Below are 27047 nucleotides of genomic sequence, written 5' to 3'. Positions count from 1 at the left end.
AAAATCAATAATCCATTGTATAATAAGCATGTTAATGATCACAATCAAACAAGAAGGTAAACTTACTTCGTCTGTGGCACTCATCACAAACACATGCAAAATCAAATCTATTGTTCACCTGAAAACACACGTAAGTGTATGGTTCAAGTCAAAAGAACTGCTGAGATAGGGTTTAATCCATGCCATTGAATTATTTTAAACCATCGTGTGCGATTACTTGATTACTGGAATGATATATTCCACACGACGTTAGCCCACAGGAGACATACTATGAGTGAAGGGGGCCTTCTCTGCTAGTTAACCGTTGCAAAGGGGACATAGCATGTCATTCCCACATTACCTGCAACCAACAGAGGGTACATCAGGCGATGTCCGCCGAGTTACGTCATACCCAATTACAGTCCACGCATGTCTTAGGCATGCTATCTATAGTGGTTTACATTAAACATAATGGAATATCTTACATGTTTTACATTGAAAATAATAGAATGGGTCAATCAGAATCCGATATTCATCAACAGAAATAATATGAATTTATAACATATAAGAATAACTCATTATGGGCAACGTGCTTCAGGTAGTGTACGTGACCGCTGTGATGCCGTACATCCTCCTGACGGTGCTGCTGATCAGGTCGTGCATGATGCCGGGATCTGCCGACGGACTTCTGTATTTTCTTCGTCCAGACTTCTCACGACTAGGTTCAGTTCAGGTATCCTATGGTAGCATTAGGGTGTTTCTGTCAATTACATGTACATGTAGTTGTTGGTTGTCTTCTCGATACCTTTTCTGATTAACAATAATAAAAGTAGCGACAAAACCCTTCCCACATTCATAGGAAATCTCTGTTAAAAGCAAAATCGATTGCACGGTTGTGACTATATGATGAGCATATATTTGTTTCAGCAGTAGTGCAGCTGTACGATGTTATTTGTAAACAAATTGAGTCTGGACTATACAACCCAGTTATTGTCACCATGCGATACGATGACAGAGCATGTGTTTGTGAATCACTATGAAATAGTGATGATACCAGGTGTTTGCAAAGTGAAAGTCAAACTCTTGGACATCGACAATATACTTATTATTGAGCCTTCATATCTTCATTAGGATTGATATAAACTAATCACTATGATACTGTCAGTCACGAAACCATAAATATATATTTATTTAATGCTAAACAACATTACAAGTGTTGCCTATTCAAGGCTCTTGTTTTGTATGCATGTGAGGAATTAGGCCCACTGTCACATCAATGAACCGTCGATCTTGTTAACTTTCATCACAAAATCAGTGTATATGATCATTACAGGTATGGCTTGAAGCTCTCCTCCAAGCCTTCTATTCCATGGGTCCAACGTTTGGCACGATCATCACTATTAGCAGCTACAACAAATTCCATAACAACTGTCTTAGGTAATTCCAGTCAACTGTCATATACAGTGTACCCTGGTTATAATGCCTGCGTTTGTCAAGGAGAAAATATGGCATTATATCCAGGGTGGCATTATAACCAGGCAGGGCAGTTAGAGGCCCTTTGGCTTCAAAGAAAATAAGTCATTACTTTGTTGATCAATACCTTTTCTCCTTTTCAATGTCTAAGACGCAGCCAGTGTAATTTGGGGACAGTGACCTTTGTTCCAAAAAACATTGCCAAATGGCATTGTAATCAGGGTATTATTAGGGCAGGAAATCCGTTCTGGCAAAAACATGGCATTATAACCAGGGTGCACTGTACCTAGTAACAACGACGTGATGTATGTATAATTAGTAAGTAAATGATGAACACATCGCGATAATTTAAAATATATCCAATATGCCATTGTCTTCACTCAATCTGATATATATGTTTTGCCTGTATTTATTCTTTTGTTCTGCATTTAAGAGACGTGGCGCTGCTGACCGTCATTGGAGAAGCCAGCAGCATTTTCTGTGGATTGGTTGTGTTCTCTACTATGGGATTCATGGCTTACGAGGCTAAGATCCCTATATCGGAGGTAGTCTCCTCAGGTAGCCCAGCCTAACTATGTTTCATCCTTAGCGTCGGTTTCAGTGTACAGTCGGTAAATGGAACATGCAGATACGATATACACAGTGTCAAAGCCTTTTGTAAAATTATCTTGAACTATTCCTATTAGTCTACGGCCGATCAGGATCGCAGAGTTGGTTGATGGCGTGTCAACGCGCATGGACCATTTCTCGTTTTATCAATCACTGGATTGTCTGGTCCAGATGTGATTGGTTAGAGGTCATCGTCTTAAAGCATAAAGTGCATTTTGCTTTAAGGGTTTTTCTGATCCCTGACTCTGATTGCTAAACAAAATGCGTTCTTTGGGCGTTCTAGGGGCGTTTTTCGCCAAAGTTTCTTTAAAACTCCACGCTTGAAATTTCTATTTCCCCTTTTCTCAGGAGCAGGACTTGGCTTTATTATCTACCCTGAAGCTATAGCCAAGCTGCCTCTGCCTCAACTGTGGTCATTTCTTTTCTTCCTCACACTGCTATCTTTGGGAATAGATACACTGGTAAATGCAATTTCATTCAACTTTCTTCATGGTTCAGTATTTCTTGTGCAACGTTCAAGTAAACGGCACATGTGTCAATCAAATGATACCAGATGTTCGTGAAATTAAAGAGTAAACAATTTACGTTGTATACACCAGACAGTGTGTGAGGTCAACGACCCAAATGGTAAATTAATGATAATGGCATTTATGGGCACAGCATACCTGATCTAGCACTCCACCCATTTCCCATTCACATGTTTGACGTATATTTATTTAAATATATTTTGTCGAATTTATGCTTATTCTTTCGTTCATATTTTGCAATAGTTGCATTCACTGCAACGATAGTGCATTTCAACATTATTTTCTAAAGATATTTTTCTACCTATAGCAAGAAGAATGAACAATTATTGTGGCAATTGGTCCATTTGGTGCTGTTTGCATTGTGCGTTTGACATTTCCAAAACAGGGAAGCTGTATATGTGAAAGTACTTTTAATTCAAATCGGAGACCTTTATGTCTTCCATTATTATAGATTCCATGTGAATATGAAAAATATACTTTTATATTCCTAATTTGCTGTTTGCATATTCAGCTGGTATCTCTCACTCATTTAGTTTTTGGCAAATATCTGTTACTCTCCGGCGTTTTTCCGAAGTATCGAAGGTGAAACGATAGTTTTATGTTACGTGAAACTCATAAACTAGATGTGAGTGAGTGAGTGAGTTAAAATTTAAAGTCACATCGGCAATATTTCAGTCATATCGTGATGGTATAAACGAATGCGACAAAACAGTTTGACAGATGGTTTATATTGTATGTATCTTGTCATTTTATCACAGTTTGGGTCAATCGAGACAGTCATAGCCGGGATAGTAGAAGCCTTCCCACAGCATCTCAAGAAGAGAAGAGTGCTCCTTTCAGGCGGAGTTTGTCTAGGCATATTTCTACTCTCTATTCCTTACACGACAGAGGTGAGATATCAAACACATGTTTTAAAGGGATATGTCTTTCCAGGTTGGTGTGTTCATGTTAAAAAGATTGAATGCACAAGTAATCCGATTACAAGATAAACATGACGTGTTTCAAGGTATATTTCTTGAAACCTCCGCGCATCAAATATTAAATGATTCTCCTAAACACATCATTTTACTGACATTGAACATTGCTCGAAGTAGTAGCGATTGCCTTCGAGACAAAGACGTATGGGCTGTCATTACGTCATGATTTAATTCCCACCGCTTCGTTGAGAAGTTAATACGTATGGCTAGCAGGCAGAAGATGATTATCAGAAAAACAGAATTTGTGCTGATTGAAGTTTATAAAACGTATTACACATCTAATTCTCTGTCGATTGCACCATGCAAATGCCATTTCATTTTATCAAATTTAAAAATGATAAAGATATGCTTGTAATAATTTACAATATACATTCTTAGTGCGAGGTGAGGAGCGCCCGATATTTCAAGGTTTTCAGTTCAGTAAACAATGTTAACAAAATCACCAAATATTTACATTCTTTTAACAACTGACATAGAGGCACCTGGTGAAGGGGAAAAGCCTAGAAACGTTTTGTATATACCATAAAGAAGAAGTTGACATCCATAATATTTTGTCTTATACTTGAATACCAACTTCTATATGCCTCTCCAGAACCTCAACTGACATATTTGCTTTGGATAAACTCATGGATCTTATTCTCCTCAGGGTGGAGTCTATCTCTTTCAACTTCTAGACTGGTATACATCCTCCTTCAGCGTCCTGCTCATTGGCTGTTTAGAGTGTCTGATAATCGGCTGGATCTATGGTATGAATATGAATGTGCATGTTTCTTTAAAATTCTCTTTGTTTCATTAACACTAAACACTGGGTTGATACTTCGAGCTGAAACCTACAAGGGATCCATTCAACGAAAAAAACAACAACAAAAAAACACGAATTTGGAAGGTCTTGTAAAGAACATGACGATAATCCAGACTCAGTTTATCCCTTCCGTGTTACTGCACAAAGGTGTGCGCGCGTCACCTTTACTTATGCATTGATGATTATTATTTGCACATGCCAATATGCAAGGCCGCAATACAGCTGAAATACTGCTGAATGCGGAGTTAAACAACAAAACCAATATACAAGGTGCAAGTGTACGGTTCTGGATCGGATCAGTCAGTAGCTTGGGTTAGATGAGAGTTTTTTGTCCATGAATATGTTTATTAAAAGAGAACTACATGTATAAGTAACTAATCAGGTGAGCATGGCGACAGCCGTGTCGTAACTTAACCCTAGCCAGGCTGCAAGTAACAGTGCCTGTCGGGGTCTCGGGATCAAGGCTACTATATCAACGGTCACCTGGCACGGATGAAGTGATAACGATAACACACAGTAATTTAATGTGAAGTGACACGGTTGCACAGCTCGTTCAGGCTGGCTGGCAGCTAATGAACAGCATCATTGTGATGAGATCTACAATGGTGACTAGCATCGTTTAGAAATATGGGTATTGTGTGTGAGTCTGAAAGGATTCATGTCGTAGCTGTCCGATTAGTGAAAATGGAAATTGAATCTGATTCTCGACGGTTTCTTGTCGAAGCTATACTGTCCTGAATCTGTAGCCATGACAGATTGAAAGCGTCATAATATGTCTAATGTTACAAGAATCGTTCTGATAATTCCAGCATTTTCCCATTATCCAATATAACATTTAAACCTTTTGAAGAATGCATTTGAAGGAAGACTATACAAGGCCTGGTGGGCCTCACATACAAATGTGATTGAAATCATTGGAAATCATACGTATCTGTACTCGTGATCACCAAATGAATCATGTTTAGCGGTATCAAATCATAATACGCGTGTATACACAAAGAACTTAGTTAAGCACCCCCTGACATATCTCACGATTGAATGAGCCCCGATCTGAACCCTTTGGAGCATATCTGGGACATGATTTGTCGCCGTGTGCAACAAAGGAATCCTGCTGTGCACAACCTGGCCAAATAGGAAGCTGCCTTACACGGACAGACAGATTTTATTCGATAATGTAGACCACGTGGCCCATGTTACAATGAAATTAAGAATAACATTTTAGTGACGATTTTCTTGACATAAACAGTTTTTGTATATACATAGAAGTGATTTTAATAACAGTTTCAATTTTGCAATTGAGTATATTTGGCAAAGTTAACTGGCCAATACATTTGTGAGTTGTGTAATATAATGCAAACGTAAGTTATTATAATATTCACATACAAAGAAAACATGATCTTCGGTTTAATGAGATCATTACTGCAGTAATTACAAATGCTATTTTGAAAATCCACTTTTTTTCTTTCGTAACATATTAACTTGGAAATTGTGCAAATTTATTCTTAATTTACAAAAAGCACGGCTTAAAGATTTATCTTCTAAAAATGTAATATATCCTTCAACGTTAAGTAAAGATTTCACATTTGAGTAATGCTCTAAGTATTTTGATGACGACAATTTAGAAAACCAGTCTTGTGCACTAACATCTTGTAACCTTTCATTAAACTAATGCATAACAATTCTAGCATCACCAACACTTTGATAATTCCATATATATGCATGAAAGACCATCAAAACATAGAACATTTTAATACCTGTTACCCAGTTCCGTTTACCTTCTTCATCTAATCTTTTAAGCAAAATATAACATTGTGCAGGGTATCTAGACCTATCCATAGGTAACAATTTTATCCAATATTTAACAGCTCGTTTCCGGCTTTGAACAAACATATAATGCCGACCAGTTTCACCTAAAATAGCAATATTTGAGGCATATTTACCAACACCTAGAAAATATTTAAAATATGAAGTCTGAACTTTTTCAATACAAGAATGATATTGTAACTCCCAAATGTCGGAGCCATATAAAAGAATCGGCGCAATTTTACTGTCAAAAAATCTTAGAAACATTAGTAAAATTATTTCTATTGAATAGTTTATACACAGGAATACAAGCTTTCGTTGCTCGTGCAGCTAGACTTTCACAGGCTTTCGTCCAAATAAGCCTAGAGGAAAAAAATATAGTCAAGTACTTACAGTAGGAGGCAGTTTTAAGAAGTTTGCCACAATAGAACCAGCTGCTTTACACGAGGAATGGCGTAGACGTTGAACGTTACACAAGAGGAAATATTCTACTATAGACTTCTACCTATTAGTGACGTTACGGCAAAAAAAAAAAAAACTATATATGCTCTTATCACCTGCAACACAGAAATTTATGCATAGTCTGGCCTCAAAGAAGTAGTTAAAACAAAATGGTGGCGAGATGTCGCACTAAACATGGTTAGGCTTGGTTAATTTTCTTTTGGGGTTTATACTTTGCTGTGGCTGAGGATTGCTATGCTACTCAGTTTCAATGTCTGTTTTATTTGAAATGAATTAATTTAAAAAATTCAATTTTTAGCAAACCTGAACCAAACTTTTTTTATGGTTATTGACGGTGTTTTCATAATTCAGATAGATAACCCACTGACAACAGTGTACTCGATCATGCAGGGAACCACAGTGAACCCCACGGTAGATTTGGCTCGTATTCACTGTACTAATCCATGTGAAAACTCACTTTATCATATTTATGATGTACATTGTGTGTTCACCAACTGAAACTTTACGCCAAACAGTTTCCTTTTATATGTATAAATATATGTATTCAAGACTAACCAGTTGAAAATTGATAAAGCTTCTCCAGGTTGTCACAACTTACATATTCTGATCACATTAAGTGTTTTTTTCAGCTTCGCCGCGCATCTTTTCGACCTTGTGTGCACATTATAATTGGATGTTTTAAGTATTATGAAGAGAGTGTTGTAATTTGTAATGTGGCACATCTGTAAATAATATAATACTATATTATTAAACTCTGTTTCAGTTTTATTACTCGCCCGTTGAAAGTACCAAAGTTTAATTACAATAAGCATGGAGTTGAAAACAATATTTCACACTTCACCTCTCTAAAAATATATAATGTATTTCTCTCTATCAGCCCTCAAGGAAACTACCATTTAATGTATTCCAAAATAAATTACAATTACAAAAGTTCGATTACAATATTTAATAATAAAGTTCGAACGAATTACTGCAAGGTTGCATTAAACCGACTCTCGCGCCCTCTACCGGCCGAACATTATTTCAAGCGAACCCCATACAGTTATGTCCCTTGGAGCGCTCGTTGAAAATATCCTATAATTCCTGAGTCCTAGACAAAATGACGCTAATGCCTAGCGCAAAAATATACGCGCAACTGGTAATTGAAATCAGTCCGGCAAACACCGACAACACCGGAGTAATTGTTTACATTCCACATATTATATGGCAAGTGTTCTCTGTTTTGGAAGCTGTTCGCCTCGAAGTTTCAATTATCGATTTCAGGCAAATCGCAACGGATAATAAATCTTTTTTTGCATCAATAGGAAGCTGAAGTGAGTGCATATGCCCCAATATATATAATATAGGCCAAAATATTATTGAAAATGTGTGAAATTGTGCCTTTAAACAATTTATAATACCAAAGCGAGTGCAAAGGTGCGGCGGGAACTGCTTTCACTAATAAATATTGAAAACTCATTGAACACATTCAAACTCATAGCACATGGAGATGAAAGATCAGTGAGAGGAGCATATGCTTACTCGATTACCCCTGCAACGCTGGCGTCCCATAGCATTTTTTCGCCTGTATAATATTTAATTCCCAAATTTCGCCATAGGGTATATTACGTGTTCGTAAACTTGTGGTTCAGGTTGTAGTGTGATCGAAGCTCAACAGTCGTAAATCTGAGTATTATTATGGGAGTTACGATGATCTTAGCACTACGATAGCCTTGTTTACGGAACAGTACATTCTAATAATACGTTTTCATTATTACTGCGTATGAATTTTAATTCTGATATTCTTTATCGAATTATGATGTAGACGACAGTGAAATATCAAATAAACAGACAAGTAGCAGATTAAGTGACAACGAGCTTGTCTAGTATTCTTTATATGTACAGGAAGCTATGAGCTCATTATAATGATAAACTAATTATACAAAACGTCTGTTATTCACCCAAGTCATTACCACAACATCCTCAAACAATGGGTACATATGACGCTTTCATAATCCCACAAGGTCACTCTTTAACATTGAGTTGGACAATTTACCGTAGGCGTCACCCTTGAGTTGCAGGATTCCATGGTTGTAAATGGTGGTCTTTTGAAGAGGTGAACAGGTTCGTTGTCTTGAGTAGCCTTTTAGAATTGAAGAACGTTTGTCTGGCAGTCAAATGTTTGTTATTTCGTTTTCTAAAATATGTGACAAGCACATGAGCATTACTTTTTAAGACACTCGCTGAGTCATTGTATTACACCTCCCGTGGGGGTACGTACGTCTCAAAACTTTCAAGGTAAATTAAGCTTACCGAATATTATAAAACGTAGTATTTTTGTGATTTTAAATTCGGGATAAATTTAGCTACAATTACTGGCGGCTGAAGGGATGATGTAAATCCGGCTGGGGTCCTTGCAGGTAGCAAATGCACTATAAGTCCCCGTGGTCTCTAGTATGGTGATCTACCTTCAGTTGCTGGTGATCTATAGCCCGTATTTTATATTGCATTGTCTTGGATTATAGTATAAGTTGTAAATTACATGCTAGTTGTATATGTCTATCTGTGATACACTAGTGATTTTACTGTTCGTCAACAGTTTTTTTAATTTCTAATTTTATTGAACTTTAATATAATATTAATTGTTCTCGTCACGATATGGCTGAAATATAAATTATCGATGTGACGATAAATATTAAACTCACTCACTCATTGTATTACAGAGAACATATAACAAGTAAGCTGTGCTTCAGTGCTATGTTAAATATTTGCTTCAGGTTCCAAGCGGTTCAACCTGGACGTGGAGATGATGCTTGGGCGACGAGCCCCTACAGTGCTGAGCTTCATGTTATCCTACATCACCCCTGTCATCATGTTTGTAAGTACATCTAGCCTACATTGGAGACCGCCACCGTGGTATAGTGGTTAGAGCGTCCGCCCGGAGAGCGGAAGGTCGCGGGTTTGATCCCCGACCGCGTCATACCAAAAGACGTTAAAATATGGTACTTGTTGGTCCCTGTCTGGCGCTCGGCATTAATGGGCACCACAAGGACTGGTCGGCTCGGAGTCAGTATAATGTGTCTGAGTGGGGTATTCATGCTTCACTGCGGCATGGTATCTCAGTGAGCTAGCACTATAAAACCAGCTTCAGTCTGGGCTAGTACATGCAGCCGCACATACACATACATACGCATGCACGTCGTCATATGAGCGAAATATTCTCAAGCACGACGTAAAACCCAATTTCACCTCACCTCTAGCCTACATGGGATGTTATAATGTACCTCATATTGTAGTTACGTAAGTTAGCCTGTTTGTAAATAGAAACAACTAGAATCTGTCTTTCCATACCCATAAGAAATCTCTGTGAAAAGCAGAGTCGATTTAGAATTCCGAGCATTAACATACACATGAATCACTACCAAGTAGTGATAACACTAAAAGGTGAACGCATCCTGCCCAACCAGAGGCACTTGTCATGGACACATGCAGTGGTGAGTTAGTTGCTAAACCCAGTCAGCACAACACAGTTGATTTGAACAGCATACTGTTTCCCTTTCCCATCTTGTTTGTAAGTAACCCAATCTGGACACATGGCTAACACAGTCACTACTTGTAATGTACAACACACTGACATTCATTGCCCCTGTCGACCCGTGAAGATCCGGGTTAGAATATTGATCTACAGTATCCCATGCTTGTCATAAGAGGCGACTAACGGGATCGGGTGATCAGGCTTGCTGACTTGGTTGACACATGTCATCGGTTCCCAATTAGGTAGAACGATGTTCATGCTGTTGATCACTGGATTGTTTGGTACAGACTCGATTATTTACAGACCGCCGCCATATAGCTGGAATATTGCTGAGCGCGGCATAAAACTAAACTCACTCACTCACTCATTGCCCCTGTCATTCTGTTTGTAGTTAAACATACGTTTAGTTGCTTTGTTGCTTTGTTAATGTCTTTGATGGCTAACCACGCGCTCAGAAATATTTCATCTGTATCACGGGGGTCTATAACTGAGTATGCTGCAACAATCCAGTGATTGATCTACCGAACTAGGATACAATGACATGCATCAATCGAGTCAGGGAACCTGACCACCTGTTAGTCGCCTGTGACAATAACCATATGCATTAGTGACAGGAGACGAGTTCTAACTTGGATGTGAAAAGTTAGGGACCTAAGTTAGTGATTTAAGTGGACACCCGTAAGTACTCTTTGGAAGGTGTGTGGTAATACTGCTATTACACGAGGCATTCCGGGAGGCAATTAAGAGTCGAGTCCCTTATTTGCGTCAGGATCTACCTCTTGTTACTTCGAATAAGTGATTCTGACCAAGCATGAAAGGGAATCACTTAACATCACTTATATACATATCATCCACCAATTTATGTTCCAACTAAACGCACAAGAAACCTCAAGTGACGTCAAGTTATTGTTATAAGAGATCCTTCTACTTTATGGTAACCTAATCTCCAGGCTGCCGAAGCAGAATCTACAGAAGAATGTAGGGACTTTCTATAGATTGTCCCTCGTACCAGACACAGTTTCCACAGAGAGTGCCTCTTTTCTGGAGATATTGTATTTGAACACATGCAACAAAACACAAACTACCCAAGGGAATGTGTGGACTGGTGTCAGATCAAATAGCTTACTAATGCTTCAAAGAGATGGACGTAACATTCCTTTCTCCAGCCCAGTGAGTGAATAAACTAACTAGCTGATGATCAGATTTCTTTTTAAGAATCTTTTTTAAAGTACTTGTGCACCAGCAAGACATGTTTTACGATGGTTTTCTAAGGTGAATAAAAAGTGTATGTTTTAAAGACTCTGGTGAAAGTCAGTGAAAACATAAGGGTTTATCTGAGAATATAACATTCTGAATAACTCCCAAATTAGTTAACTGTATACTTTTATTCCACAGGCGGCACTGATCCTATCTCTCTTCATGTACGACCCGCCCAGCTACGGGACATACATATATCCAGTCCACGCCAAGGTGATAGGAATTCTTATGGCAGTTCTCATGACTGCACCGATACCAATCACACTTATCTACCAAGTCGCACAGAGGAAAGGGACCATCATGGAGGTATGTTTACCCTTATATGGGATGTGCCATAGTCTATATACAATACACTCTCGTTATAGAATACTGCAGTTTGTCAGGTTGTTTTATCTATATATTTGAGTGTATACGCAGTTCCTTAGAATGTGGAGGAACTGCGTTTACTCTCAATAGATTAGAAACTTGACACCCAAATCATTGGTACAAATTGTGATAATATCTCTCCGCCTGAGGAAATTCTTCTTATACTCTGTTTTGGCACATTGATTTAGACTCAGCGATCCATTCCATTAACTGTATGCAGGCCCGTCCGACCGTCCGAGACGGGATAGATTTCTGACGGACGGTCTAAATTTACAGCTAGTCAGCCCGATGGTCTGGTAAAACTTAAATAAACAGTTCCATACATCTGAGTAAATTCACCATATCTTATAATCTATTTTTCAAAATGAGTGTTACATATAGACTTGACAATTACTGTTTAAACATTGAAATATCGTATCGCAAGCTCAAAGCACTGTGTTGATATATATTATCACTAAAACAGCGACACATATCGATGCACGGAGTTCTGCAAACACAAAGCACTGCTTGTACATTTCAATATTGCCGAAATGCTGAAAATTTAGTTATTTCCTCAAAATTGTCTGGTCTGGTTAAATCCATTTTGGGCTGGTAACATTTTGAAGTAACCAGCCCTGATGTCTGGCTGGGTTTTTGGCTTATTTCATACACTGCTGAATGCTTTCTCAAAGTAGATAACCGGTGGTTACTTCGGCGGCGTTTTGCAGTTCAAAATTTCTGCTGATAATTCTGCGAATGGAACAATGACAGGAAGCAATATCGCTGTCAAATGTCAGTTTACAACAGTTTGCCTGTCACATGTAATCCAGATTTAATGGTACTTACGCTCCCATATTGGTCATGGCCAACAATGTTTCTGACATCTGTGAATCGGAGGTAAAACCTTGATTCGTCTGTAAACATTTTGTATCGCCTGGCCCACATCAGTGTTTGAGGCCTTGGTTCAGTTGTTTTGGTCTTACCCTTCCATGGACGCCTCTCCTTAAGGCATAGAGTTGGTTTTAAACGGTCCATGTTGCAATTCGGCCTGTTATTGTACGGAATTCCCTATGAATAAAGGTGGTATATTTGAATCTATTGCGAAGTGCAATTAATGTAAAGAGGCGACCTTGTATGGATGTCGATTTTCTTCTGCTTGCCACTAACTGCCGAGACTCATTGTGACACACGAACGCACACCCTTCCCCGCCTCCCGTCCCCCCCTCTCCTCCCATGCTCTACGTGATGCCCATTCTTGATGTGACATTTCATTGTGATTAAATCCTGTGTTGAAATGCAACTACATGGCATTGTCAGAGCACACCGACACGTGGGCTACATTCCAATAGTTATTCTCATATTTGTGTTGGTAGTGTATATTTACAGATACCGACTTATTTGTTTCCATTAAATCTGAATTAATGTAAATATTTTTATACTGATTTTCAGCGTCTCAAACTCGCAAGCGTGCCTTCTGATGAATGGGGCCCTGCTCGGACCGAACACAGGAAAATGTATCTGGAAAGAGAACACATTCAACGAGAGAAACTAATGTTGCCGGTTGTCGTGGAACCTGCTTCCCTAGAAATAAAATAGATGTATGGGTAGTTTCTAATAATAGATAATTTTCTAAGATATACATACATTCATATAACCAGGCTATTTACTAATGAGTAGAAAGTGTGTGAGTGAATGAATCATCGCATCGCATCGTCATAGATCCCACGACTTTGTGTATTTTGGGGTTCTACATACAAACGCACACACGCGCACACATACATACATTATGCAAACGTGACTTATTGTTACTGATGAGGACTGTCTTGGTGACTATTGTCTAACCAGCAATGTTCCAGCTATTTCACTGTCAGTAATCAAGTTTGCAAATCAAACAAAGTCACAGAGATAGACCAATCGGTCATTGGCCAAGACATATGCATCGGAAACATGTCGTCTGCTCGCAAGAAATGGAGCCATTCTTCTCTCACGGTCTCTGTTAATGGCAGTTTCCAATGTGACTGTCAAGTGTTCTATAAGTCTAGGGATCGTGCTGGACAAGGAAGACATTCCGGCATGAAAGAACAGCAGAACCACAAGGCTGAGAACGTGATCAGTGTTACTCTGTCCAGTGATATTGCCTTCCAAAGATCAGATCTGACTTGACTTGGTCTTAGAAAAAGTACTAACATTACCTCGAAAGTCGGTTATTTTGTGTTTTAGCGACTGTGAGCAAATCATTTTGTAACAGTATTCGAGGTTCTGCCCCAACGTCAAAATTCAGTTTGGTAATGTTTCTTTTGTGCGTCAGTTTATTCTTCCCTATGTATATTCGCAATAAATGTTGACTTGTCATTACTCGCATTTTTCCACAAACTGCAGCTGCTGGGCTCGGAATAACCTCAGTGGTCCGGGATATGTTTCAGGTAACAAAAGATAGATTGTGAACCGAGTAACAACAGCTATTCAAACCAAAGGTGAAAATTTACTTTGACATAGGGTTCACAATCATAAAGACTAATAAATAAATCCTTGTCATGAAAAAAAATATTTACATGAAGTCTTTCATGGAATTAAGATCTTGACACCTTGTCGGCCAAAGTAGAGTTCCTTCCGCCTCTTGACGTAAGAAATCGCCTACGTCACGTGCATGATGTGGCCTAGCCTTGTCGTCTATGAAGATTGCCCTTGTGTAAAGAGGATAGTCATTGAAATGTGGAATGTCAGGGATGTACAGTTGTATAACTTAGATTTTGTCCAATCATTACAAGGTCATGTTTACAGTCCTGCGAGAGGCATCCCAAAAACCTCAATGAACCCCCGCCAAACAGTACTTGCTCCAAGATATTCCGCTGAGATTACGCTGTGTTTATGCGGCACGAAACACGAGCTTGGGAATCAGTAATGACCTAAAGAAATCGACTTTCGTCTGATAAACCTCTTCCATTTTACGGAATGTGAGTATTTCGGACCTATGCAATAACATGGATGATATCTTAGCATCAAATAATGTAAAAAGCCATTTGGGAGAAAATTACATTTAAAACCACACCAGAAATAGGTTGATCAATACCGTTCAATTCACCATTCAGAAAAAAAATTCAATTTTAGGTTATTCAAAATTCACTGACATTCTTGTACTCCAGGATGGGCCAATGGTTAAAGCCTACGCTAGTCACGCCGAAGGCCCGGGTTCGATTCCCCACATGAGTACAATGTGTGAAGCCCATTTCTGGTGTCCCCGCTCTGATAGTGCTGGAATATTGTTAAAAGTGGTGTAAAAGTCACTCACTCACTTGTACTCCAGAAAACGTCTCTTGCTCTTGTGTGTATAATTACATCTATGAATAACTGATATAGCAAGGGCATGAAAAAAGAAATAGCAAGGAAATAAAACGCAGCCTTGCCTAACACCTAGATTGCAACGAAATTTGTTTGGCAACATTTTATTTCTTCTGACAAATGACTTGACATTACCATAAATTGACTTTGTGTGACTCTACAACTGAAGCAAACATTCTTTTACAGCCACCTCGTGAATAAGTCTGAATACGCTTCAGATACATGAGAACAAAACAGGACATAATGGCCTAAACGCTGGGGAAAATATGATTATACGTGACCGTTACCGATATGCTGTTTTTCACCGCAATATGTAATCAACTATCAGCCGTAAACTTGAAAGTAATATGTATGTTTAGGTTACCTGGCAGAGTTTATTCGCCTGTGTTGAGTGGGCAGTTACCACCAGCGAAATAGTGGAACGTTTTAGCCAGCAGCCATGGTTGTGTTGTTGTACATATAAAGCGAAAATGCATGAGTCGAACAAATGGTGGATAGAGAGTATGTTAGTTTTAAAAAATGAACATACCCTTACGTGTGTTTTATTGGATTGCTTATCCATTTCTTGATTGTCTGGTTTATTTATAAAGTGAGTTAGTGAGTTAATATTTAACGTCACATCGACAATATTTCAGCCATATAGTGACGAGAAATGTTTTATATAAACAATAAATTAAAGTTGCTAAATAATCAGTCATCGAAGGACTGTCAAATAACTAGAGTATCACAGATGGAGTCTAAAACTAGCATGAACATGTAAAACTATTTTATTTACGAAGACAATACAATATAAAAACGGACTATAGATCGCCAACAACTGAAGGTAGATCACCATACTAGGAACCATGGGGACTTACATTACTTTTGCTACCTCCATGGACCCTAGTTGGATTTACACCATCCCTTCAGCCATTGGCGACAGAAGAGAAATCTAGCCATAAATTAAAAGCACACATATTGTACGATTAAAAACGTGGTAAGCCTAAATTAACTCTAAATGTGTTGGGACTTACGTACCCCCTCAGGAGGACAATAATTTTACAATACTTCAACCCCCTTTGAGGGTACAGCCACTAACAATCTAAGTTGATAATCTAAACTACCAATTATAAAACCTTGTCTATCTACAAAACATATATCAAAATTCATTGAACAGATCTATCTCCTTTAAAAAATCAATGATTAAATGATAATTAACATTACTAAAAAGGTCCTTCATTGTTTTGAAATTAAAATATCTACCCCTTATGATGGAGAATTCAACACAGTCAAGTAGGACATGCTTGACCGTGGTTCTCTCATCACAAGGGGATACAAAACGGATGATCCTCACCTTTTAATAGGTACTCATGAGTATATCTGGTGTGGCCAATACGACATCGTCGCATGATGACCTCTTCAAATCTGGACTGACAACCCAAGTAGGTATAACCAATATAGGGTTTTATTTCATGTAATTTATTGATACCTACCTGGGCGTCCCACTTCTTTTGCACCAGATCGCGGATGTAAGTTCTTATGCTAGCTTTGTAATCAGAGTATGGGATAAGAAGTGGTGTCACTGATTTGTTGAGTGCTGCCTTAGCAGCAAGATCAGCCAGTGTATTCCCAGAAATGCCAACGTGGCTGGGTAACCAACAAAAGACGATGTCGCATTGGCCAGTAGCAAGATCATTATATAATTCGATTATTTCAATTAAAAGTGGATGTTTGCAAGAGAGATTTTTAATAGCCTGAAGGCAAGAAAGAGAGTCAGAAAATATTATATATTGTTTATGTTTGGGATGTCTTTGAATATATTTAAGAGCAGTTAAGATGGCGTTTGCTTCTGCTGTAAATATAGAGCTGTTATCAGGTATTCTAGAAGATATTGTTCTGGATCCAATGACAGTGGCACATGCCACTGCGCCACCGTCCTTGGACCCATCTGTAAATAAGGATTTGTATGTATTATATTTGATTTTTAATTGATTATATTCTTGTTTATACTGTAATTCATTTGTTTCTGATTTTTTAAATGTAGTTAATGTTAGGTCAGACTTCTTAAACTTTGTCAGAGTTAGGTCAACTTCAGGCCTCACCAGTTGCCAAGGAGGAGAAGAAAGAAGACGGGAAGGAGATATAGTTTCCAGCTCAATGCCGGCATCAGAAAGAAATGGTTTAATTCTGTGCCCAAGAGGCTGAACAAGAGAAGGCTTTTTGTTGTATAAATCCTCATAGAGGGGATTAAAGTCGCAGTTATATGCAGGGTTAGATTTGTTAGAGAACAGTTTGGTAATATACTGTAATGATGATTTGATACGGCGTTGTGCAAGAGATGGCTCATCTGCCTCGACGTAGAGGCTGTCAACAGGTGAAGTTCTAAAAAAGCCAAGACAAAGTCTCAGACCTTGGTGGTGGACAGAATCTAATAGTTTTAGGTTGCTTGTGCAGGCTCCACCATAAACGATGGAACCATAATCAAGTTTGGAACGTACCAGTGATCGATATAGATGTAGGAGGGTAATTTGATCCCCTCCCCACTTAGAATTGGAAACAACTTTCAACAAGTCAAGTGCCTTCAGGCATTTAGTTTTAAGGGATTTAATATGTGGCAGAAACGTTAAGTGTGAGTCAAAAATAATACCCAATAACTTGGCCTCCTTCACAACTTTGATGGGTGTGCCATTTAGAGATAGTTCCGGGTCTTTATGCGGTTTGTTTTTACGGCAGAAATGTATACAATTAGTTTTGGATTTAGAAAATTTAAAGCCATTTTCGAGACACCATTTATCTATATTGTTTAAACACAACTGCAGTTGCCGTTCAAAAGTATGCATATTTTTACCGCGACAAGAAATATTAAAATCATCCACAAAAAGTGACCCATCGATTGAATCACTTAAGACCTTTGATAAACTATTGATCTTAACACTAAACAATGTGACAGACAAAATACTACCTTGTGGGACACCCTGATCCTGATTATAATGGTCAGACAGGGTGGAACCCACGCGGACTTGAAATTGCCTATCAGTTAAAAACTCGGATATAAACTGAGGCAAACGGCCTCTCAAACCAAAATCATGTAAATCTTGTTAAATGCCGTGCTTCCATGTCGTGTCATAGGCTTTCTCTAAATCGAAAAATATTGACACTGCATGCTGCTTGTTAAGAATGGCATTCTTAACGAATGACTCCAATCGAACTAAATGGTCAATGGTACTGCGATTTTTACGAAAACCACATTGAATATTTGTGATTAAATTATTGGACTCTAAGTACCAAGTTAATCTGTTATTGACCATGCGTTCCATGGTTTTGCAAACGCAACTAGTCAAGGAAATGGGCCTATAATTTGAGGGATCCGTATGATCACGTCCAGGTTTAGGTATGGGTACAACAACGGCATCACGTCAAGATGAAGGAAATTTACGAGATGTCCAAATGTCATCAAAAATATTTAATAGTGTTTCTAAACAGGATTCAGGTAAGTGTTTCAGGAGCTGATAATGAATGTTATCAGCTCCTGTTGCAGTATTGTGAGCTTGTTCAAGAGCATTAAGAAGTTCATGAATAGAAAAGATTTCGTTATAATCTTCTCCGTTATCCGAATGAAAGTGTATATGCTTCTTTTCCTGTTGTCTTTGGTATTTTTGAAATTTAGGAACATAGTTAGCGGAGGAAGAATGTTTTGATAGTGTTTCACCCAGTTTATTTGCGATATCAGATTTATCAGTTAACAATTGATCCCCAGTTTTGAGATGGTGTATACTTGATTTGGTACCCTTACCTTTAATTTTCTGGATCATGTTCCATACCTTTGACATTGGCGTTCTTGTATTTATCCTTGAAACATAATTTTGCCAAGACTGGCGTTTATTTTGTTTAAAGGTACGCCGGGCTTTAGCATTTAGAATTTTATATCTATTTAGGTTATGGACCATTGGATGGCGACGGAAATAATGTTCGGCCTTCTTCCGTGCCTTCCTAGCTTGTTTGCAGTCAGCTGTAAACCATGGTTTACGTACATGAGGATATTGAGAGGACTTCGGAATACAATGATCAGCAATTTTGATAAGTTCATCAGAGAAACATTTTATAGGGTCAGTGGCATCAATAAAAACATCAGGTGTTAGTGCATTAGTACAGAGATTTTCATACAATTGCCAGTTAGCCTTAGTGAAATTCCATCTTGATGATGGAGTAACATCAGATGGAGATACAGATTTTAGTATGGTAGGGAAGTGTTCACTTCCACACAGGTCATCGTGAACTGACCACTCAAATTCACTTAGTAAATTGGAATCCACAAGTGACAAGTCCAGACAAGAGTAAGTGCCAGTTCCCGGATGAAGATAAGAGTGTGAACCATCATTAAAAATGCACAAATCATTGTTTGAGAGAAACTCCTCAAGGATTGTACCCTTTGTATTGCTGTTATTACTACCCCAAAGAGGGTTACGGCCATTTAAATCTCCCATGATAACACAGGGCTTAGGTAACTGGTCATATAATGCCTGTCGAAGACAAAACGACGGCGGAATATATAAAGAACACAGGGTAAAAACAATATTTAAGGTCACTCGTACAGCGACAGCCTGGAGAGGGGTATTTAAAGGAACAGGGCTGTGAATGACGCCCTGCCCCACCATAACAGAAGATCCTCCTGTAGCTTTATCACCCGGAGGAGAAAAGTGATGGTATGAATCATAATATCTCAAATCAAAATGATCTGTAGCTTTAAGGAAAGTTTCCTGTAGGCAAAATGCTGATGGTTTTAGATCTTGTATTAATAGCTGAAGATCATTGAAATTGTTGCGAAGTCCTCTACAATTCCATTGAATAACATTTGGTGAATAACTCATGGAGGTTCAATTTGAGATCTAGTACGGGGAAGAGGTCCTTTACGCTGTACTGACAGCGATGGAGACACTTCCATATCCAAAGATTCATAAGAATTATGAACCTCGACAGGGTTTGACAAAGGCACGTTCAGAGGTTTGAGTGCCTTTGATTCCTTCTTTCGCGAATATTTTCTCTCTTTTCTAGACAAACGTTGACTAGGTTCATACTGGGGCTGTGACTCAGATTGTGATTCAGGTTCTGCTTCTGCGTCAACTTCAAGGTAACTGACAGGTCAAAGATATATCAGTCTGTGTTACCGACGAAGGTGATTTGAAGTCCTTTTCAATGGGATATAATATTTTCTGTTGGTCTGTGACCCAGCAAATTGCTGTCTGACATGCGACTGTTTGCTTAGAGGAGGTAACGACGGCAGAGTATGCTCTTGATTGGACAGTGTTTGGAGACTGTTCTGCCACTAACTTCTTGGCATCAGCAAAAGAGACATTATTGGTGTATTTGACCTTGATAATTTTAGTCTCTCTTTCAAACACAGGGCATGATTTAGAGGACGACATATGCTCACCATTGCAGTTTGCACATCTGATATCTCCAGAGCAGTCCGTGCTGTCATGATTTTTGCTACAACGGGAGCAAACTTGGTTATTACGACAGGATTTAGCCCCGTGTCCAAACTGTTGACACTTAAAACATCGGAGAGGATTTGGTATATACACATCAACTCCGATGTTAAAATATCCAGCTTTGATGGAACTTGGAAGCTTTGAAAGAGCGAATGTGAACAGATAGGTATTCGTATTAACAACTCTGTCATGGTCCTTTCTAGTGAATCGTTTAACAGATGTCACTCCTTGAGATTTTAGTTCCTGCGTAATTTCCTCCTCTGACATGTCAGACAGACATTTAGCTCTGTCGCGGACAATACCCCTGCATGAATTCAACGATTTGTGCACAGAGACAGTGATTGGAGTAGTTGCAAAATGTTGTGCTTTCAGTAAATTTATGGATTGTTGTCGTCGGGCACATTCTATTAAAAGAGAACCTGACCGAAGACGAGTAACGTTTGTCACGTCACCACAAATACCTTCAACGGCTTTGGATACTGCAAATGGATTTATTTTGAGGGGCAGACCATCAATGCCTTCAACAACTAAAAAACGTGGCCATGAGTTAACATTAGTAGAAGATTCATCATCAGAAGATGATCTTTCTCTAAATGTCTTCTCTTGTTTTTACTGCGAGAACCAGTGAGTATTTGTGTAGCCATAATGAGAGAAGTAGATTCGACATCCCCGCTCCCCACCCACCATGGAGTGTCAACAAGGACGGTGTTGAAGTGGAAACCGACTACGGAACACCAGGGTTACAAGGATGTTATACTCGAGCAAAACAAACACAGGTAGCTAATGTAGGCAAACAGAATAAAAGTCAGGCTGGTTCTGCCCTTGACAGTTATCTGAAGACAATTAGAACCCGGAGGTCAGTAATGCCAGATTGGCCCATGAGCCACCGCCTTCTGGCATAGGACTCTAGGCAATTTGATATATCAATAATTTATAATCAGGAAATCGAAAAAGCCAACACCCCAAAAATGAGGAACATGTGCAAAAATATACACCATGCACAGGGCTTGGCGTGACCAGCCGATTGATAGAACCGGGCCGGTTCTACCACCCGTCTAGGTAAAGTAAGGGTCGAAGTGGTGTGTTGGGCAAGAGGAACACGGTTCCAGGCTCCCAGTGCCCTCAACCACCAGACTCCCGTCCTCTACCGACACAGGGGCGCAACCCACGGCAAACAGGTTGGTGGACCAAATATACCCCCGGGTCAACAACGGGGGGTAGAAGAGCGCTTAGCGTTACCCAGCACCCACCACGAGGAGGTGGCTCTTCTTTATAAAGAATGACAGGAGCACTGCTGTGTGTACAGGCTACAGTTACTTTTTAATGCAAAGTGTGCGAGTCCTACGGATGGGGAAGGACATGGCCTGGTTGCCATGATGCATTTGTTAGAGAAACATATTACCAAATGAGTGAGTGAGTGAGTTACAGTTTAAAGTCACCTCGGCAATATTTCAGCCATATAGTGACGAGAAATGTTTTACACACACAATAAATGTAAGTTGCTAAATAATCAGTCATCGAAGGACTGTCAAATAACTAGCGTATCACAGATGGAGTCTAAAACTAGCATGTACATACATGTAAAACTATTTTATTTACGAAAACAATACAATATGAAAACGGACTATAGGTCGCCCACAACTGAAGGTAGATCACCATACTAGGGACCATGGAGACTTACAGTGCTTTTGCTACCTGCATGGACCCTAGTTGGATTTACACCATCCCTTCAGCCGCTGGCGATTGTAGGACAATTTAGCCGACAGTTAAAATAACAAAAATACTTCGTTTTACAAATCTGATAAGTCTAAATTTAACTTTGAAAGTTTTGGGACTTACGTGCCCTCTCAGGAGGACAATAATTTTACAATACTTCAACCTATTACCAAATGAGTAAGTTATAGTGCAGTAGTAGCCTCATAATATACTATAAACTTTGCTCATTATATACTATAAACATAAACTTTGCCCAGTATATACTTGAAACATAAACTTTGCCCAGTATATACTACCCGTGAAGGTCCGGGTTAGAATGAACCTTCTGTAACCCATGCTTGTCTTAAGAGGCGACTAACGGGATCGGGTTGTCAGGCTCGCTGGCTTGGTTGACACATGTCATCGGTTCCCAGTTGCGCAGATCGATCCTCATGCTGTTGATCTCTGGATTGTCTGGTTCAGACTCGATTATTTACAGACCGCCGCCGTATAGCTGGAATATTGCTGAATGCGGCGTAAAACTAAACTCACTCACTCATACTATAAACATCCCGACACCATTCGTCCACTTAGAGAAGCTCACGTAAAAGGCCCAACTCGACTGCATGTTGCCGGCGATTGAACAATATCTCTCAATATCATAAATTTGGTCGTTGAAATGGGAGTTACTTATGTGTTAAAGATACATTTCCTAAATGTGTTATTTAACCCTACATAGCAGTTTACCGTTCCAAACATTCCATATATTTATTTTTATTATGTACATTTACTATGTACGATCATGTAACAGCGATCATGTTGAACGTGACGTTGAGCCCGATGCAAGGTCATCTCACCTCTTGCTGGAATATGATAATATCATACAGTGACAATGTTTGAAATTTACCCTTTTTCTGCCCTCGATGAGTGTCACAAGTACAATTTAGACGCGTTACTTACATTTTTACTTTTGTTGGAGTAATAAGAGACAAAATGTTCCAAAGTGAAAGTGTTCAAATGCTACTGTAATGATTATAGTGCAGTGTTTCACATTTTGTATTTATATGTACATTTATAGTCTGTTTGCAGTGAAAACGTACCGATGAATTTCACTTTAAACGAAAAAGTAAATCAATTTAAGTGAAATTAAGATTGTGAATCCTCATACTTTTACCTTGCCAAATGAACATTTATATCTCAGAATTTTTTTCAACTTAGGATAAAAGGACAAACGATCATAGTTTCAAATCGCTATTATTGGTTTGTATTACAAGGGGGTGAGCACAGTAGACGGAACAGTGAAACAAAAGCACGTGCGGTACGTGATGAGCGTTAACTTAAACCAACACTGCTTGTTCTCGAAGTGCATACCCCCTTGTAATACAAACCAATAATAGCGATTTGAAACTATGATCGTTTGTTAAAAAACTTTTATCCTAAGTTGAATAAAATTCACTTCAAACAGACTATAACTGTTTGAGAGGCGTCCTAGAAGTTGTAAGCAATAGGAATGACAAGTCTTTATGGATGATCAACTTCTTTATTGTACAATAGCGACGTTTCAGTATAGATACTCATGCAGCTTTCATGCATAACGGTACCCGTGAAGGTCCGGGTTAGAATGAGCCTTCAGTAACCCATGCTTGTCGTGAGAGGCGACTAACGGGATCGGGTGGTCAGGCTCGCTGGCTTGGTTGACACATGTCATCGGTTCCCAAATGAGTAGATCGATCCTCATGCTGTTGATCACTGGATTGTCTGGTTCAGACTCGATTATTTACAGACCGCCGCCATATAGCTGGAATATTGCTGAGTGCGGCGTAAAACTCACTCACTCACTCACTCACTCACTCACTCATGCATGACGGTATAAGTTGTTTGAAGTGGCAATATCAGTTTCGGTGATATGAAGAAGTGTACCAAATCTTGTCAGATGTTCTCTCGTTTTGAAGTCGATTGTTATAATAAATAATGCATATTGATAATGCACCTATTCCACAACCTAAGGCATGCTCAAAGCGCTACAGAATATGATTATTATTACCCTGGAAAATCCAAGCTGCATATGATGTGCTAGAAGGTTAATAGTCATGTGACTTATCCCACCGGGTACCCATTTTCTGCTGGGTGGACAGAGGCAAGTTTGAACAAACTCAACTAGCCTAATGTGAGACCACATGTTTCACATGTTCCATTTATGAAAATAATGAAACATAGAAGGATGATACTGTTTATTGACTACTTCATTGGATGAGATTATGTGTGACTTAGATTATTGTCACGCCTGACGTATTTCGGCTACAGAATGATATTGAAAATTAGATGAAGAACACTTAAATATTGTATGATCAACGATTCAGATAAATATATAATCTGTGCACTGGTTCGCCAGCAACTAAAGGTAATTCATTTTTCTAGGGGCAATGGACACTTACTGTACCTCTACCTCATGGTTCCCATGCAGCGTTCATTGGGTGCTGTATATGTTAATGTCTACACTGTAGTTGAAACACGTAAAGGTCGTCGTTAGGAAAACACACCTACTACGGGCTAGTCATGTCTCCAGGTTTCTATCCTCGTCGATCGTTCCCTTTGTCCAAGTTGTATTAGTCGGTACGCAGACAAAAATCAGCATATCAACAAAGTTATTTGGAGAGATTTCCGTGGCATTTCATGTACGAGATTCTTATAACCAAATATATATATATAACAAATTTACACTCATTTATCACTTGGTTATAATGTCTCCTTTATCTCATGCTACTATGTATTGTATATTACCCGTTGTTTTGTTTGTATGATATGACTGATTTACATAAACATACCCAAGTACCTAATTCCTTATGCTATTATGTTCTATGTATGATCTTCTTGAGAGCATCACTATGTTAATGAACATAATACTTACACAGAAACATTCATCAAATGACTATCATCATGGTATATACATCGCTTGGATGAGATCTCCCGTGGCCTCCTATGACACAAAAGTACAATGAAATTGCATCCAAATGCCTCGCAAAACATTGTGACGTCATCTGTCACGATCTGTCACTAAAGCTTTTAGATAAACATTATAATCCGCATGTGCGCATTTACAAAATGAAAAGTTGGACGAATTATTTCAGATGATAAACAGAAAGCCTATTCTCTTTAAACCCCTGTGGTTATCAAGGGACACTCGGTTGAGATTCTTTTTCTCATGCTTAAACACGTATACCTGGATTTTTTTAATTGTTTTCTTGTCATTCACCATTGGTGTTATTCTAATAACTGATAATATACTCATGCCAATAATGGTTATCACCCCCTTCAATTTTTATAATTCGATGTGGGGTGGGGTTGGGGTGGGGAGGGGGGTTACAACCATCATTGGCATGAGTATATGTACAATTTCTGTATGTTACTGGCACTGGGCTAGCGGGCCAGTAGCTTTGTCGACCACTGCATACAAGTTCTGATGACTGATGTCTGTAAACTTTCCTCTTGTTTAAACGTTCCCTTTACTGAATAATGGATACCTGAAAGTTCTTAGATAATTTTCTTCTTCATAGTTATAATAGCCTTTCAATCACTAGTAATATTAAACAGTTCTAAACACTGGCCTATTTCAAATTTTCATATATACTAGTATCTGTATCTCATACACAATATTTAATTACCTGTCTAGTTCAACATTTCCTGTTTACTAATTTCTTAGGAACCGTGAAGATGTATGTCATCATATCTCGATTGCGTAGATCGATGCTCAGGATGTCAATCACTGGATTGTCTGGCCCAAACTCGATTATTTACAGACCTCCGTTATATAGTTGGAATATTGCTGAATGCGGCGATGAACAATAAAGAAGACACAGATACACTACATGCAACATGTTTCAGTGTAGGTTTTCTTGGTTTGGGCACTGTGAGTGAGTGAGTGAGTTATTATTCAACGTCACATCGGCAATATTTCAGCCATATCGTGACGAGAACATTTGACATTGAAATAGAATATATATAGATATTATAAAAACCTGCCGCCGAAGGACAGTAAAACAACTAGAATATCACAGATATAAATGTAAAACTAGTAATTGAATCTAAAACATGTTAACTATAGGGGACAACACAATATAAAAATAGGCAATAGATCACCAACAACTGGAGATAGATCACCATACTAGGGTCCATGGGGACTTACAGTACCTTTGCTACCTGCATGGACCCTAGCTGGGTTTATCATCCCTTCAGCTGCTGGTGATTGTAAGAAATGTTAGCCAAGGTTAAAATTACAAGAATACTACGTTTAGAAATCCTGGTAGGTTTAAATTGACTTTGAAAATTTTGGGACTTACGTACCCTCTCAGGAGGACAATAATTTTACAGTACTTTAACAGCCACTAACAATCTCAGTTACTAATCTAAACTACCAATAATAAAATATGTATCTATTTACAAATCATTTAACAAATCTAATTCTTTTAAAAATGCAATAATTAAATCAGAACTGACATTATTAAACAGATCCTTCATAGTTTTTACTTTGAAATAGTTATCCCTTGTGATGGAATATTCAATGCAGTCAAGCAAGACATGCTTGACTGTGATCCTTTCATCACAAGGGATACAAAACGGAGGATCTTCGCCTTTCAATAAATATTCATGAGTATATCTTGTATGGCCAATGCGACATCGTCGCATAATGACCTCTTCAAATCTGGACTGACAACCCAAGTAGGTGTAACCAATATAAGGTTTTATTGCACGTAATTTATTGATACCTACCTGGGTGTCCCACTTCTTCTGCATCAGATC

The 27047-nt window shown here is 38.7% G+C and overlaps 1 protein-coding gene across 1 annotated transcript in view; it reads left to right on the top strand.

The window, feature by feature from the left end:
• The window catches only part of LOC124286861 (sodium- and chloride-dependent glycine transporter 2-like), a 28250-nt gene extending 14170 nt beyond the window's left edge, over window positions 1-14080 (top strand). The window contains exons 6-14 of the mRNA XM_046723309.1: window positions 578-712; window positions 1313-1416; window positions 1886-2010; window positions 2410-2522; window positions 3347-3478; window positions 4212-4311; window positions 9389-9489; window positions 11542-11709; window positions 13198-14080. Coding sequence (XP_046579265.1) covers window positions 578-712; window positions 1313-1416; window positions 1886-2010; window positions 2410-2522; window positions 3347-3478; window positions 4212-4311; window positions 9389-9489; window positions 11542-11709; window positions 13198-13344 — 1125 coding nt within the window. The 3' untranslated portion in view covers window positions 13345-14080. The remainder of the gene's footprint in view (window positions 1-577; window positions 713-1312; window positions 1417-1885; window positions 2011-2409; window positions 2523-3346; window positions 3479-4211; window positions 4312-9388; window positions 9490-11541; window positions 11710-13197) is intronic.
• The last annotated feature ends 12967 nt before the right edge of the window (window positions 14081-27047 follow it).

The sequence above is a fragment of the Haliotis rubra genome, unplaced genomic scaffold (assembly GCF_003918875.1).
Source record: "Haliotis rubra isolate DU_JTF1 unplaced genomic scaffold, ASM391887v1 Scf1102, whole genome shotgun sequence".
NCBI classification, from domain to species: domain Eukaryota; kingdom Metazoa; phylum Mollusca; class Gastropoda; order Lepetellida; family Haliotidae; genus Haliotis; species Haliotis rubra.
The sequence above is the reverse complement of the archived record's forward strand: the minus strand, read 5'-3'. Positions and strand labels throughout refer to the sequence as shown.